At 38.4% G+C, this 15,716-nt stretch overlaps 4 protein-coding genes across 13 annotated transcripts; 3 read left to right on the forward strand and 1 right to left on the reverse strand.

Annotated features, from left to right (window-relative positions):
- The first annotated feature begins 225 nt into the window (after nucleotides 1-225).
- On the forward strand, nucleotides 226-3,581 carry LOC110441422. 8 transcript variants are annotated; one of them, XM_021484549.1, is made up of 5 exons: nucleotides 228-363; nucleotides 1,227-1,330; nucleotides 1,718-1,789; nucleotides 1,838-2,400; nucleotides 2,949-3,581. In XM_021484549.1, exons 4-5 carry the CDS (start codon nucleotides 2,081-2,083, stop codon nucleotides 3,565-3,567), a joined length of 939 nt encoding a protein of 312 aa, XP_021340224.1. In that variant the 5' UTR covers nucleotides 228-363; nucleotides 1,227-1,330; nucleotides 1,718-1,789; nucleotides 1,838-2,080; the 3' UTR covers nucleotides 3,568-3,581. The 8 variants fall into 8 exon arrangements, with proteins under 8 accessions (XP_021340226.1, XP_021340224.1, XP_021340222.1 ...); XM_021484551.1 differs by having other exon boundaries at nucleotides 226-363; nucleotides 1,718-2,476; nucleotides 2,949-3,089; XM_021484547.1 differs by having other exon boundaries at nucleotides 328-381; nucleotides 1,718-2,400.
- Nucleotides 3,582-4,317: 736 nt separating this feature from the next.
- LOC110441421 (putative nuclease HARBI1) lies at nucleotides 4,318-5,592 on the reverse strand. 2 transcript variants are annotated; one of them, XM_021484545.1, is made up of 2 exons: nucleotides 4,806-5,417; nucleotides 4,318-4,716 (listed from the first exon to the last, which is right to left on the reverse strand). In XM_021484545.1, exons 1-2 carry the CDS (start codon nucleotides 5,401-5,403, stop codon nucleotides 4,337-4,339), a joined length of 978 nt encoding a protein of 325 aa, XP_021340220.1. In that variant the 5' UTR covers nucleotides 5,404-5,417; the 3' UTR covers nucleotides 4,318-4,336. The 2 variants fall into 2 exon arrangements, 1 of the variants encoding a protein (XP_021340220.1); XR_002461868.1 differs by lacking the exon at nucleotides 4,806-5,417 and adding an exon at nucleotides 5,428-5,592 and having other exon boundaries at nucleotides 4,631-4,716.
- An 83-nt stretch (nucleotides 5,593-5,675) lies between these two features.
- On the forward strand, nucleotides 5,676-9,002 carry LOC110441420. The gene is made up of 2 exons (XM_021484544.1): nucleotides 5,676-7,251; nucleotides 7,683-9,002. The coding sequence occupies exon 1, from the start codon at nucleotides 5,772-5,774 to the stop codon at nucleotides 7,248-7,250; it is 1,479 nt and encodes a 492-aa protein (XP_021340219.1). The 5' UTR covers nucleotides 5,676-5,771; the 3' UTR covers nucleotide 7,251; nucleotides 7,683-9,002.
- Nucleotides 9,003-10,342: 1,340 nt separating this feature from the next.
- On the forward strand, nucleotides 10,343-14,034 carry LOC110441419. Of its 2 annotated transcripts, none has more exons than XM_021484542.1 (2): nucleotides 10,343-12,257; nucleotides 12,801-14,034. In XM_021484542.1, exon 1 carries the CDS (start codon nucleotides 11,153-11,155, stop codon nucleotides 12,221-12,223), a length of 1,071 nt encoding a protein of 356 aa, XP_021340217.1. In that variant the 5' UTR covers nucleotides 10,343-11,152; the 3' UTR covers nucleotides 12,224-12,257; nucleotides 12,801-14,034. The 2 variants fall into 2 exon arrangements, with proteins under 2 accessions (XP_021340217.1, XP_021340218.1); XM_021484543.1 differs by having other exon boundaries at nucleotides 10,343-12,243.
- Nucleotides 14,035-15,716: the final 1,682 nt, after the last annotated feature.

Consider the following 15,716-nt stretch of genomic DNA (forward strand, 5'->3'; position numbering starts at 1 on the left):
AATTTTTACACGATCTTGCTATCGTTCGATGTTGGGTAGGGAGGGGCAAAATGTTAAATAACACTACAGCAAGCTGTGATCATGTTCATAATAGCTTAGTGTTAAATATTTTAATTTATTCATACACCAACATGAACGTTAAATACAAACCATTCGTCTTCAATCGAGCAAGTTCCATTCTGACTCTGTATAGATATCGTCTCTGTCGCCATCTTGTTATTCCCTCGCAGTCTCACCAACAACCGGTGATGATTGGTCGGCCAATCAAAATTCGTGTCTTAAAGTTGTTATTACAAATAAGGTCTTTACACATTTTCTCCCATCCGGCCCCTGTCGATACCATGGACTCTGCCACACATACAGGTGAGAACAGTGATGCATGTAAGTCGTATATAAACTGTGCAATATAGGCTACACATACTTGAAGTGTGCTCATAAAATTATAACCACTGTGCTAGTATATATGACTTTTTATCAGTTATTTATTATCAATAAATTGACTGATGACGTAACAAAAGTATACCAAAACATGATTTTGAGCTGAAGACATCTATGGGGGTGTTCGTTTAGAACCCGAGTTACAACTCGACACCCGTGTTTCATTCAAGAACGACGGGAGTATAACACGCGAGTTCTTGATTTGATTGATTGATTGATGGGGCTTTACGTCCTTGTTCCGGTTATAACCGAGCCTAGGACAAAAAAAAAAAAAGGGGGGGGGGGGGTATGGTTGCAATTCCGCCTTTTGAGTGTTGCCAAAAAGTTCTAAAATGGAGGATATGGGAACCTAACCTCCATTTTAGAACTTTTTGGCAACACTCAAAAGGCGGAACACGCGAGTTCCGAAACTGGGTCAAGAGTATACTCCCCGATTTTACAGGGTCGACGAGAGTTATGACGTCACAAACATGGCGGACGAAAGCAGGTGAGGTTAATGTGTTTTATTTAATCTCGAATATCGTCTTAAAAAATAAGTCAACATCAAATAATTTTATAAAAAATAACTTTAAATGATACAGAACGTATTATCTGATGATAACTTGGCAGTGTTGATGCCTATGGTGCTCGGGGACTGGTTCTGATGAAGTATGCTACTTTGATGATCTTGTACTAAGGTAAGGTCATAATGATAATGCTGATAATGTACATACATACGTGTTTCATTGTGAATGTGAATAATATCGCAACCAGAAAAAAATAAATCAATCGAGGTTGATGTTTTGCAGTTCAAGTCCAGGATATTGGCAACAAACTCGTCTAACATATAGTGATGGGACCACCTACCTAGTCAAACTGGACATGCCAACGATTCAACGTTTAGAGAATGGAGGTGGGAAGTCCAAAATAACTTTAATTTGGTATCATTTCTAGTATTAAACCATGTCGAGATTAATTTTAAGAAGGAGAAAGTACAAGAATTACATGAGTTTAATCTAAACATCCTTATTGACATCCAAGATGAAAGACCGAGATGATGAATATATTAAGTACGTTTTTTTGTGCATTAATTTAGATTATACACATGCATATCTGTAACAATTTACATGCACTAAATGTAGTTACAAAATGTGCTAAATATATAAAGCAAATCAGATCAATTTAGAAATCTGAATCTTGGAAATTATTTATCTATGGGTTTTGCTAGTTGTCTATTCTATACTCTTCCCTTTAAAAACATGTTTGAAACATCTCATTTTCTCTTTTGCTTATTTTGTAGATACTCAACTTCTTGAAACAATCAGGGCTAATATAGAATCATCAAAATTGAAAAAAAACTCTTCAGCCACAGGTGGTGCATTGGCGTCGTCCTCCAACAACTACCCTCCATCCGTCACAGGTGGTGCATTGGCGTCATCCTCCAACAACGACCCTCCATCCGTCACAGGTGGTGCATTGGCGTCATCCTCCAACAACGACCCTCCATCCGTCACAGGTGGTGCATTGGCGTCATCCTCCACTGAAGAAAATCTTCCAAAATTTTGGGGAAGACGAGAAACAGCTCTACTGTTTGACTTGCGATCAACTATGGAATCCGACTTTCATTCCATGAGAACACACAAAGAAAAAAATAAGTGAAAGCATGAATAAGAAGGGGTACAAATATACGCCTACACAATGTGAGAACAAGTTTAAGAGTTTGAAACGAGAATACAGGAACACTGTGGATCACAATTCAAAATCTGGAAACGACAAAAAGTCTTGTCCTTTTTTTTCCGAGTTTCAGGAGTTGTATGGCATGAACGCCTCCACAAGACCATCAGTGGCGATTAGCTCCAGCAGAGGCATGACTATGGAGGGCAATAGTACCGAGACTAACCAGACTAGTCAGACTCCAAGCAAGACGAGACGAGACAGGAAAAGGAAAGAGAGACCTGAATGGCTTGAAAATTTAGACACCAGGCAAGTAGAAAGACACAAAGACAAGATGGCAGCTATGGACAGGCTGATATCAGTTCTTGAAAAAGGGTTTTCCAAGGTGGGGATTATTTTTGGTCTCATTAGATGTATAGAGTAGTACTAGTGAATGAAGCATATTATATAGTGGTGTTCGTCTTTAACTCCCTCCTCCAAGAAAAACATTAAATGTTGCTATAATATGATATGAGCTTATTCTGTACCATGGCGTCTGCCTGTCGTCCGTCAACTAAAAGAACTAATAGGCCGGAATGGCGAAGTAGATTTTGACTACTTGGCCTTTTTGTTTGCAATGCTGTTTGTCTTTAAATGGTGACAGTTGTACAAAGTTCAGTAAAATAACTTCTGTTTAAACACAGGTTTTGTTATCACGGTTTGTGTCCACAAGGAGATACCAACAATAATTTAAAGTTGCTCAAGATGCATTCAAATAGATTTCTTAGAATACATTTTACGTTTGCCAAATTTTATTATAAACATGTTTTCATTTTTTAGACATTTAAACATGAATGTTTAATGATTTTTTTTTTCAGAATCATCAGCCTGCCACAGACAATCCTCATGGAAGTTCTTAGGCATCTTAACATTACTGATCAGCTGTGTTTAGCTTCAACAAGTAGAGGAATGAGAAGAAATATCCTGGGAACCTTCACCAATATAAATGTGTCTTGTAAACAGACACCTAGAAGTGTTCCAGACTTCCACTTCCTGAACATTATATGTTCATTGACAAAACTTGTGATCAGAGCTAAAGCTAATACAACCATGCTCAGTCTGCTTTCTGCTCTGTACTCAGGGGCCCTATTTCAGTTAGAAATTTTGGAACTGATAGATGTAGGGTATTCTTTGCAGTCTCTCTACAATGTCATCATTGCTTTGCCAAATTTGCATTCCTTAGTTACACATGAAAGTAGGTCAGAACTCTCTGTGGAGTTTTTGGTAGAGTTGATGCAGAGGAAGAAAGGGCTACGGTATGTTAGTGGAAAAGTAACTACAAAGTGTCAAAGGGACGTTGAAAATTTGGCACAACTGTTGAACAGTAATGTGGGAAGGGTGACATTTGGTCACAGTATTATAGACAAAGTGCCACTTCAAATGTTGAAATGTGTACGATACGCGTACAGTTTCCCAAATCCAAGTGGTCGTTATTGAAAGGAACACAATCAGTTTCAACTTCTCAAAAACTACATTAAAGAAATGTAATTGTTCAGTTTTCTTAATCATGAAAGAATTCATGTACATGCTGTCATTTTGTTTTCCATATGTCCATAATATGTTGTAATAAGTTTACACTAGCAGTCAGGTCAGATGGGGCACCGTTTTAGTATTTATCTACGAAATGTGACATCACTAATTCAAATTAATGATATCAATGTATATTTATTGATATCATTAAATAATTATATCACTAATTCAAATTGGTGATTTAACTTGATAGAATTAGTGATCACTAATTCATTTAATAATATCACATATCATATTATTGATATCACTAAATGCCCTGAATTGTTGCTATCACTAGTTTGACTAAGTGATATCAATAATTTCAATTAATAATATCTCAATAATTCTGGGCATTTAGTGATGTCATAAATTTATATTAATGATATCAATAATGGAATCACACTTTGTAGACAAATACGAAAACAGTGCCCCATAATTATTTGTTCACACATTTTCTAAATATTATTGTTTGTATTATCATGTTTAATAGGTTTTATTCCATCATCAGTTGGTGACTTTTATTTTATATGTAATTGAAAAGTTATTTAAATCTGTGTTACCTGAGAGATACTCAAACGTTTTTATTTTGTTTTCCATTTAATAAAACAAGTTTGATTCATTTTACACTTTATCACATTGTCTTGTTTTCAAAAGCAGTGGCTAGTCTATGCAACCATGGCATGGTTTTCGAACACAGTTATCTGTTGGCATTGAGAAGCTGTACAATCTCATTTCTTTTCCGCACACCACGAGCATTATCCAAATACACAGGAGGATAGTTATTGACTACTTGATTTCCGTCATAATTGTCCAAGTACTCGGACAGATCATCTTCATGTAATATACACATATTATGCAGGATACAACCGGACATAATGATTTCACAGGCACTTTTCATGTCACGGCAGCTAAGATCTCTTAGGCGTCTGAATCGTTGTTTCATATGTCCTATTGAACGTTCTACTGTTTGACGTACTGATGACACCTTCTTGTTGAAATGCTTCTGTTGTGCACTCAGATTTCCAGTTTGTCTAAATGGCGTTATCATGACTTCTGATAAGGGATATGCACCATCTCCTGAAAGGCAAGGAAAAGGAAATTACTTATACTTCAAACATTGTCATATAGACTTTTTCTCAAAAATATGTGTAAATACATTACAGTACCTATTAAAAAATGTCCAGGGGCTATCATTCCAGTTTGGAGACCATCAAAAAGAGGACTGTTCTTGTAAACTCTGGCATCGTGGACACTACCAGGCCACCCTACGTATGCGTCAATGATCAGCATATTATGTGACACAACAACCTGTAGCTGGAGAGAAGGAAACCCTTTTCTGTCTATGTAACCAGAGTCCCCATTGGGAACACTTGACAGTCGGATGTGGGTCCCATCGATAAAACCAACGACTCCTGGTATTCCTGTACTGTTTTTAATTTCTTCTGCTGCTTCATCCTGTTCAGTCTGATCAGGCCAATGAATGTATTTCTGCATTTCGTTACATAACGCGAATGAAACTTCTCTCACACAACTAAAAACAGATGATTTTGATACATTAAATAGGCGTGATATTTCCCTCATACAATCTTGGTTTGCCATGTACCACAAAAATATCAGCAATTTGTGGTTAGGTTTCAAGGGATCCCTTCCACAAGGGCGGTCAGTGCTCTCAATGTGAGGAACAACTTCGTTTAGAAGAATGTCAAACGTATTACGAGTTATCCTGAAATCTCTTTTGAACTCTCTGTCATCAAATCTGTCCATCACGAGTTCAACGAACCCAGTTACCTTCGGAACAGCATTTGGGAATTTATGGTACGCTAAACAGTGTGTAAGATATTCCTCCTCGTCGTCGGAATCGTTGATAATCAGTTCACAACACACTATTGTCGGAATGACTGCTGTGTTTTCCTCCATGTTGAGAACCCGACTGTTGTGATCTCTGCGTTTTTGACACGCTTGACTATTATTATATCTGCGCATGTCTGGATTCAACCCTCGAGTTTCCGTCACGAACACCCCCTATTTATAGCAACCTATCAATAGCGTGGTTAGCGACGTAATTCAATACAGCCTGACGCGTATACATGGAATACTGTAAACGATAAACGTAATAAACCAGCTTTAATACCATGGAGTGTGACACACATACAGGTGAGAAAGTTTTCATGGTGTGTATATCATGTGACAAGTTCCCCTTTGCCTGTGGAAATTGTCTTGAAGAGAAGCATGTAAAGCACGAAGTTCAGACATTGAGGAACGCCGCTCATTCTATCCTTCAGAATCTGGAAAAGGTAGAAACCGAGAATGTGCGGGTGTTTAAAGAGATCAAGTCGGATCTAGAGGGTCTCACCGAAATCAGAGAGGATCTGAAACAGGATGCTAATAACGTAGATGATGAGATCGCGAAACGTGTTGATGTTATCAGAAGCAAAATCGACGAAGTCAACACGGAAGTAATACAGAAACACAAAACGGAAGTCGGTAAGAACGCGGAGTCCATTGACAGAACGGAGGAAGCTCTGAAAAAACAGGTGGCCCAAATAAAAACGTTCAAAAAGAAGGTAGCTCAGCTACAGAAGATGAACGACTACGTGGACGTGATTGAGTCGGGAAGGGAGGTTAAGGTGCCGGATACCAACCGCATCCCTAGGCCGGACATACAAGCCCTAACATTTAGCCCCGGGACTGTCAGGGACGGAGAACTTAAACGAATGTTTGGAGGTATTAACACCATGTCGTCTGACTTCGTTGGTTCGATCGAAAGAGAATCAAATATCAAAGTAACACCAGTAACATCCTTCAAACTTCCTAAAGATGATGGCATAGATACTATGTTTTGTTCTAAGCCAGGACATTGCTGGTTAAAATGTAAGGATAAAAACACCGTTAAACTTTTAAACACCTCTGGAGAAACTTTGCAAGCTGTCAAGCTAGAAACGCAGACAAATGGATTTACTGTCACTTCAAATAACAGGTTACTGTTCTGTTGTGCAACTCCGCAATGTGTCAAGAAAATGAACCTTCCAAACGGAGAGATCACAGAGAAGTTCAGCACTAGTCCACTGACACCCAACTACATATGTACAGGTCCGTCTGGGGACATATACGTGACGCTGTTTGACAAGAATGATTACAAATTAAAAAAAGACAGTACCCGTGTGTTGATCCAATACAACAGTAGGGGACTAGAAAAGGCTCGGTGTCAGACAGATGTCTTTGGCGAATGTCTCTTTGTTGTACCAATGGACGTCTTTGTGAACAATAAGGGCACCCGAGTGGCAGTAATTAACGAGATTCGTGTCAATCGCAGCGAGTTAGTTGTTCTTGACCAGGACCTATCTCCTCTCTTTGTCTATACAGGACCCAGCGTGTTGACAGGCAGATCACTGTCAGGGTTTAAGATTAATGGTGCTACGTTTGATACAAGAGACAATATTTTGGTTGCTGAAGAGAATAGTCAAACTATCCAGTTGTTGAGTCCATCTTGTGAGCCCCTTAAGGTCCTGAGGGCCATGGAAGCCTCACCATGGACCTTGTCCTTGCATGGGAATGAGGTTTGGGTAGGGTATGATGAAGGAGAAGTAGATGTCTTCAGGTATTCTTACTAAGGTATGTTAACGCTACAGCTTGACCAAAAAGATAATATGAGATGAAGTCATAATTTCTAATGTAATAATATCTTTGATATATATACATGTAGCTTGCATCCGAGTCAATCTCATAATTAACGTATTAGGAGAAAAGTCCAGATAAGAACTAGTTTATTTGGAGTTACCAAACAGATGAACGGGATATTTGAAAATGAAAACATAAATCAAATATGTATTTCTAGTTGTCCAAATTTTTTCATGATTTTAAGCTATATTAATGGTATCCCATTGATGATGACGTCATTGGTCAGGTTAAGATTTGCGCTATTGACTATATAAAACAGCCCCACTGTCAATATTTTCCAACAAACTAAACCAATATTTGTCACTATATTTTAACATATTAACTACAGCAACAGTTTCAAATTGAAAACTCATGTTTCTTTGTAGATAATTTACTCGATGAACTCCTTGGGAATCTCTGTCCCAGCTTTGGTGGTAACGGGTTGATGCTGGTCATCGGACATGTTTTGTTGTATGGAAGGCAGATTAAATAAAAAGGGAAAGAGCAGACAGATAATTGGGTGTGTGCGGAGCTATCCAAAATTGCCGGCACGGGCGCTTTACATGATGTCCAGGTATTTTGTTATGTGCGGAGCTATGTAGACAAGGAATACAGTGTATAGAGCACAAGGCTTTCACCAAGATAGCTGGGGTTCGACTGCCTGACGTGAAAAAATGTCATCTACCCCACCACGTGGGTTTTTTCCAGATATTCCGGTTTCAGCATACATTCAGACCACCTGCGCACTAACATTTAGGCAAATAAGTGTGATAAATTTAGGTTGATAACGATTGTTGCATAATAACATTTGTATATGTATTATAAGAAAAACTGCAACCAGATATTGTATATGTCAGAGGCCGAAGACAGATTCAGATGGAATGTGCAGATATAAGGGTAATATTGGTGAGTAGTCCGATTTAATGTGTGATGAAGTGTGGCTAGATCTATGGTGTCTAATTATTGTACATATTAAGATTATGGTTACTAATATTTGATATCAATGTACTTCTATGAGATTGATGTATTTGGGGTTTTGAAGGGGAGTTCGATGGTAATTAATACCCAGGACAACCAGTAACGTTGTTAAGCCTTTGGCCATTTGATCTTTCCTGGGATATTTACCACAATTCATTCGTGAGTACATAACATGTCTTTGAAGGTTTATTTTCGGTCCATTTCATTGAAGATTAAACTTTAATTGAACGATACTCTCTGCACATTAACAATTTGAAAAGAAACAAGTTCAATTGCCAGTGGGAAATAGGAAAACAATAATGCGAAGAAGTCAAGAAATGTTCCTCATAGCCTCAAGTAATTAATTATCGTAATTATAAATAATGCATCAGATCAGTTACTCAAATATCTTTTTCTGTCTTAATCAAATGTGCTAGTTAACCCGTTTTCCTGTCTTTCCTCTTCCCTGTGCGTAAGCTATATCATAGATACTGTTGTATAAACTGGAATTTTACAAGGAAAGGGCACAACATGTTAGTAAAATTAAGGTACAATACGTCTTTAAGATATTGCAATTAAACTATGTTCAACCCCTAAACGTGGATTTTTGGTTTGCGAAAATTTCAGCATTTTCACTTCAAACTATTCACGTTGTGTACCCGTTGATCACTCTAAACAACACAATGTGTGACAGAGAGATAATACAACGTTAAGGACGCGAAGTCACAACATGAATATCTACAAAATGAGAGAGCAATCAGGCATGATCTCCTCCCAATTCACATGCCATTTCTTTGTACATGTGTACTGTTGTATATAATATATCTATACTATACAGCTGTACCCATATCAAGGGTAGCTTTATCTGTCATATTTACCTATATAGAAGTATATGCGCTTGTGCTACATGAAACATGTATTGTCTACCTTAGTTTTTCATTTCTATGTAACGTGCCTATTAGTTATATTGTTTTTAGATGTCTGAATAGCTTAGTTCGTATTTAACATTTTAACTGAACCTATCAAATAGTGGAAATAGGTCGAAAGATATTTATACCTTCAAGATACATGCACACTGTAAACCAGCAAACTGCTATAAGAACGAAAGTGAAACTAGTTGTGATATGCCAAGCCTAAAATAGTGTGACTTTACCATTAATACACACGCGGAAATCGATTATCGAGCATAAATTCCTATATAACGCTTGAATGGATCGTTTTCATTTATCACAATGCTATTTTATTATCATGAGTATACAGCACAAAGCTACACGAAAATTGTTACACAATAAACACAACTTTGATCCAAACATGTGTTCTTTTCTATCAATAGTGCTGTTGCATTACATTATTGCTTAAATTCATGGATATTTAGACTATAAATAGAGTAGAGTAATTTTACAAATTATATAGGGCGCTATATAAATGTTGTATATTATTATTATTATTATTATTATTATATAAATGTCCTATCAAATTAACACAAAGTCCAAGCCTTAGTACATGTTTTATCACAGATTTAACCACGAGTTCTGTTGGTAAACTTTACAATAAATGTTGTTTCTGCCTATTTAAGTTTATCATATCATTTAATGTGACGAATATCGTTACTGTTGTTACGATGATATTAGATCATCCATGGAAAATTTCAGTAAACGAGAGAGATCTGGTAAATTGAGGCGAAAGTCCGACCTTGACGGTCTCACCAAAAATTAGAGAGAAACTGTAACTCGGATCAAATTTCGTAAAATAAAAAATGTTGAACATGAAAGTGAGTCTACAACGTAAAGAAGGGAGTACATCATATACCTAGAATGGGGCTTGGAAAGAACATGGATGCCGCATAAAAACCAAAGCAAGCTCTAATTAACAGTTATCCCAAATTGCCAGAATCCAGAGACAGGTGGCTCAGCTTAAAGATATGAACAATTACGTTGACGTGATCGTAACTAGCAGAAACATGGAAGTCCCGAGGCACAGCTGCAACCTGAGGCTTAACTTACAATAACGTCAGTTTGTGATGGGGGTGGGCTGGGGTGTATTACGTTTAAAGATTGCCTAGAGACAGCAAGGTCGGTCAAGCGCCAACTTATAGCCTTAGCTTAAACACGCACAAAAATAACATACAATCGGTCATATTTTCTAACTTCCATACTATTCCAAACTCCCAAGGATAACAGTGAAACATGTATTTCGTATATAAAGAGTTTGTGAAATACAAGCTACAAAGACAAGTATCGCTGTAGTGTATTTGATACGATTATAACCACTCACTTCATATCAGGTAAAACACAGTGTGTTACGCACAAAGTGTGCTAGATTATGACACTTATATTTTATCAGCTATATATTATCAATAACGTGACTGACGACGTGTAACAAAAGTATACCGATAGGAGAAGATCTCGACAAAAATATCATTTTTATCTGAGAGCATCATCGTGAGACAATGGAGTGTGCCACACATACAGGTGAGAAAGTGTTCGTGGTGTGTAAATCATGTGACAGGATCCCCTTTGTCTGTGGAGTTTGCCTTGAAGAGGAGCATGCAGAGCACAAACTACAGACATTGAGGAACGCCGCTCAGTCTATCCGACAGAATCTGGAACAGGTAGAAACCGAGAATGGTCAGGTGTTTAAAGAAATCAAATCGGATCTAGATGGTCTAACCGAAATCAGAGAGGATCTGAAACAGGATGCTTCTAACATAGATGATGAGATAGCGAAACGTGCTGATATTATCAGAAGTAAAATCGACGAAGTCAACACGGAAGTAATACAGAAACACATAACGGAACTCGGTAAGAACGCGGAGTCCATTGACAGAACGAAGGAAACTCTGAAACAACAGGTGTCCCAAATAGACACGTTCAAGATGAAGGTAGCTTAGCTACAAAAGATGACCGACTACGTAGACGTTATTAAGTTGGGAAGGGATGTGGAGGTGCCGGATACCAACCGCGTCCCCAGACCGGACATACAAGTCCTAATATTCATTCCCGGGGGTATCAGGGAGGGAGAACTGAAACGATTGTTTGGAGGTATTAAAGGGGCATTTGATAACGGTAACAATGACGCTACTACGGTCACATGTGATGACAGGGCAGAGGGGAATGACGATAAAACCAACATGTCTGACTTTGTTGGCTCGATTAAAAGAGAAGCATGCATCAAACTAACACCAATTGCCTCTTTTAATCACTCTAAACATGATGGTATACATGCTATGTTTTGTCCTGGATCAGGAACTGGCTTGTTTAAATTTGAGGGTAAAAACAGTGTCAAACTTTGCAACAGATCCGGAAATATTAAAGCAGCTATCAATCTAGGAACTAAGACTGAAGGATTTACTGTCACTTCAGATAACAGGCTACTATTCTGTTGTACAAGTCAGCAGTGTATCAAGGAGATGGAGCTGCCTAATGGCGATATTACAGAGACGTTCAGCACTAGTCCACTGACACCTAGCTATATATGTACAGGTCCGTCTGGGGACATATATGTGACAATGTACGACGAGCATGATTATGACGTAACAGACGACAGTACCCGTGTGTTGGTCCGGTACGACAGTCAGGGGCGCAACAAAACCCAGTGTCAGGTTGATGGTAATGGTAGAAACATCTTTGTTGTACCATGTAAAGTCTGTGTGAACAGAAGTGGCACCCAAATAGCGGTTATTAACCACGTAAATGAAAGACGCAGTGAACTAGTTGTACTTGACAAGTACCTATCTCCTATATTGATTTATACAGGACCCAGCGTGTTGACCGGGGACGCCCTAGCAGGGTATGTTCTCTCTTGTGTTGTATTTGATACAAGAGACAATATTTGGATAGCTGAATGTTACAGCAAAACTGTGAAGTTACTGAGTCCAACCTGTGAGCCACTTCAGGTTCTGCTGACCATGGAAACTTCACCATGGTCCTTGTCCTTGCACGGGGATGAGGTTTGGGTCGGAGATGGCTAGGGAAAAGTACAGATCTTAAGGTATTCTTACTAAGGTATGTTAACGCTACAGTATGATCGAACATATGTTACCAAATTGTTTAGTCATAATTGATGTAATTATATCTTTGATATGGTTCACCACTCAGTCAATGTCACAATCGAAGATATCAGGAAAAGAATACACCATATGAGAAAAAGTTGATTTTAAGCTATATGAATGTGATCCCATTGATGATTAAGTGATTGGTCAGGTTAAGATTTGCGCTATTGATTACATAAAACAGCTCCACTATCAATATTTTCCAACAACGTAAACCAATATTGGCTACCATATTTTAACATAATTATTAACTACAGCAACAGTTTTTCGAGAAATGTACAAAACTGCACATTTACGTCATCAATATATTATCGTCAGTGAGAAACTGATTTATGTCACTGATCAACATCATAGGCTAATCTGATAAAAGTAGTTAACATTAAGTCAACAAAATGTACGTAATTAAGACATATCCAAAACCAATTAGAAGTCATAATAAGATATTTACATCTTGCCATTACCAACTATGCAAATGAAAATTCACGTTTCTTTGTAGATAATTCCTCGATGACTTCCGTGGGAATCTCCGTCCCAATATTGATTATTATGGACTGACGACAGTATCGGAAAAAGCGATACCAAATACAATATTGAAATATGGTCATACAGGTGATTAGGTGTATGGAAAGGAGATGAGAGATATTTGGTGAATTGGAAAAGAGAGGCCAGATACAAAACATATAGTAATTGGGTGCCCGCGGAAGGTATCCAGATTATTGAGTGCGTGAGAAATGGTATGCAGAAGAAGACAACATGAGATCATATATCCAGTGGACAGATCACTTGGTTTATCGAGATGGCCAGTGTTCGATTCGCTCACCGACGTGAAAAGTAAAAGGGTAACCTGCCCGATCACGTGGGGTTTCCGGCTTCTTCCTCACCACGACCCTCAGCACGCTATCCTCCGGGCCAGCAACATGTATATGGGGAGTGTTGGGGAGGGTTATTGAATATAATATGCAGTCGAGGATGACCGCAAAATTAAGACTGTTTTGAGAATGTCAACATATACAGTGTGTGAAATGTGGGAGATTTAGAATATTTTTGCTGATTTTTTTAGTACATAATTAAGCACTGATATGGAACTGACGAACTTTTTAAGTTCTGAATGAGAGCCCGCAGAAGTTCACATGGCCCTGAATAACGATGGCTAGCCATTTAATAGTTGATTTATCGATCGAATTTTACCAGAATTCATTAACGATTCTAAAATATCAGATAAGAAAATCCTGCACAATGACATAATCTGGAAACATTGAATTAGGCTTAATGTATGTTTTTAACACAATTGAGAGATGGGAATATGTTTTCTATGTAAATATCTATATGGAATTGTATAACGAGGCAATGTAGTGTGATATCGTACTTTGAATGAAAGTTTAACTGGTTTCATTAAATAGGCTCATTGCAAACAATAGCCTTACATCTGACTTTTGCAATAAATATTGTCAATTTGATCAACATTTGGCCACAAAGAAAGATAATATAATGAACAGACAGTATCAATGTCTACATAGCCTGCAAATTTGTTTTTTTAAACAACCAGTCAAGACTTTGGGATTAATGAATTATTCATAGTAAGGTTACTCAAATTTGATTTTTATTTTAATCTCGAATGTGAATTAACTTACCTTCCTTCCTCATCAGTGATAAGATGAACTGCTTCAGCTATTGTGTAGTCACTGGTAAAAAGTATTAGGGTATTATTAGGGTATAAAATGTAGGTTCTATCCATTTTATAATGTATATTCCAAATAAAATGCTTTTAAAATCTAAACGGTTTTTTTCTTTTCTTTCCATTTGAACATTTCAGTGTTTCCCCTTTAAGTAATACGCGTTGTGGGCGTTTATCGTGATAATTAAGTGTACATTAAGGGCCAAAAATCAATAATCTTCCCATTGATCACTCAAACCAACACAACGTGTGACAAAAGATGATACAATCTACAGGCGAAAAAACCACAGCGTCAAAGCGAAAACAGCAGGGACATAGTCAGAACACAACGGTGACAAGGTGAGAACACTACGGTGACAGGGTGAGAACACCATAGTGACAAGGTGAGAACACGGCGGTGACAGGGTGATAACAACACAGTGTGAGGGTGAGAAAACATCACGTGACAGAATGAAAACATCACGTGACATGGTGAGAACACCACACTGACAGGGTGAGAACACAACAGTGACAGAGTGAGAACAGCAAAGTGGAAGGGTGAGAACATGACAGTGACAGGGTGAGAACACCATAGTGACAGAGTAAGAACAGCAAGGTGACAGGGTGGGAACACCACAGTGACAGGGTGAGAACACGACGATGACAGGGTAATAACACGACAACAAAAGAGTGAACACGACAGTGACAGAGTGAGAACAAGACAGTGACAGGGTGAGAACACGACAGTGACAGGGTGAGAACACGACGATATCAGTGTGAGACCAACACAGTGACAGAGTGAGAACACGACAGTGACAGGTAATAACACGACAATGCCAGGGTGAGAACATGATGGTGACAGAGTGAAAACACTACGGTGACAGGGTGATAACACCACAGTGACAGAGTGAGACACGACGAATGAAAAATGAAGTGCATTAAAAACATAAAATGGAGCTTGGTAAGAACATGGAAGCCATAGACAAAACAGAACAAGCTCTGAAGCAACAGTTTTCCCAGATTGCCACATTCCAGAGGAAGGTGGTTCAGCTTAAAAACATGAACGATTATGTAGACATAATCGTAACAGGCAGAAATGTGGAGGTCCCACAAAGCAGCAGACGCATCCCCAGGCTAGACATACACGCCCTGGTGTTCCTCCCCGGGGCTGTCAGGGACGGAGAACTTGAACGAATGTTTGGGAGTATTTAAGGGGCATCTGATCATGCCAATAACAATGAGAATAAAAGGGACAAGTCATCCGACTTTTTTGGTTTGATCGAAAGGAAATCAAAAATCAAAGTTAGGCCAGTTACATCATTTAAACTTTCAAAAACATGTTGATGTAGATAATATGTTTTGTCCTAAATCTAAAGTTTGCTGGCTAAAATGCCAGGATAAAAGCTGTGTTAAACTGTCCAAGAGGTCTGGAGAAATTAAACAAGTTATTAACCTGGGAACTAGGTCGGATGGATTTACTGTACGTGCAGATAATAAGCTTCTGTTCTGTTGTACACTACAGAAATGTATCAAGGAGATCGCTCTACCAAATGGTGAGATTACAGAAAAGTTCATCACCTGTCCTCTCACACCAAACCGTATATGTACAGATCCATCTGGGGACATATATGTAACACTATGCGACGAAAATGACTATGAAGTAACAGATGACAGTACCCGTGTGTTGGTCCGATACGACCGGTGGGGGAAGAGGCGGCTCGTTGTCAGGCTGATGGATATGGAGGAAGCCAGGTTGTT

Source organism: Mizuhopecten yessoensis, unplaced genomic scaffold, assembly GCF_002113885.1.
Source record: "Mizuhopecten yessoensis strain PY_sf001 unplaced genomic scaffold, ASM211388v2 scaffold715945, whole genome shotgun sequence".
In the NCBI taxonomy this organism is placed as follows: Eukaryota; Metazoa; Mollusca; class Bivalvia; order Pectinida; family Pectinidae; genus Mizuhopecten; species Mizuhopecten yessoensis.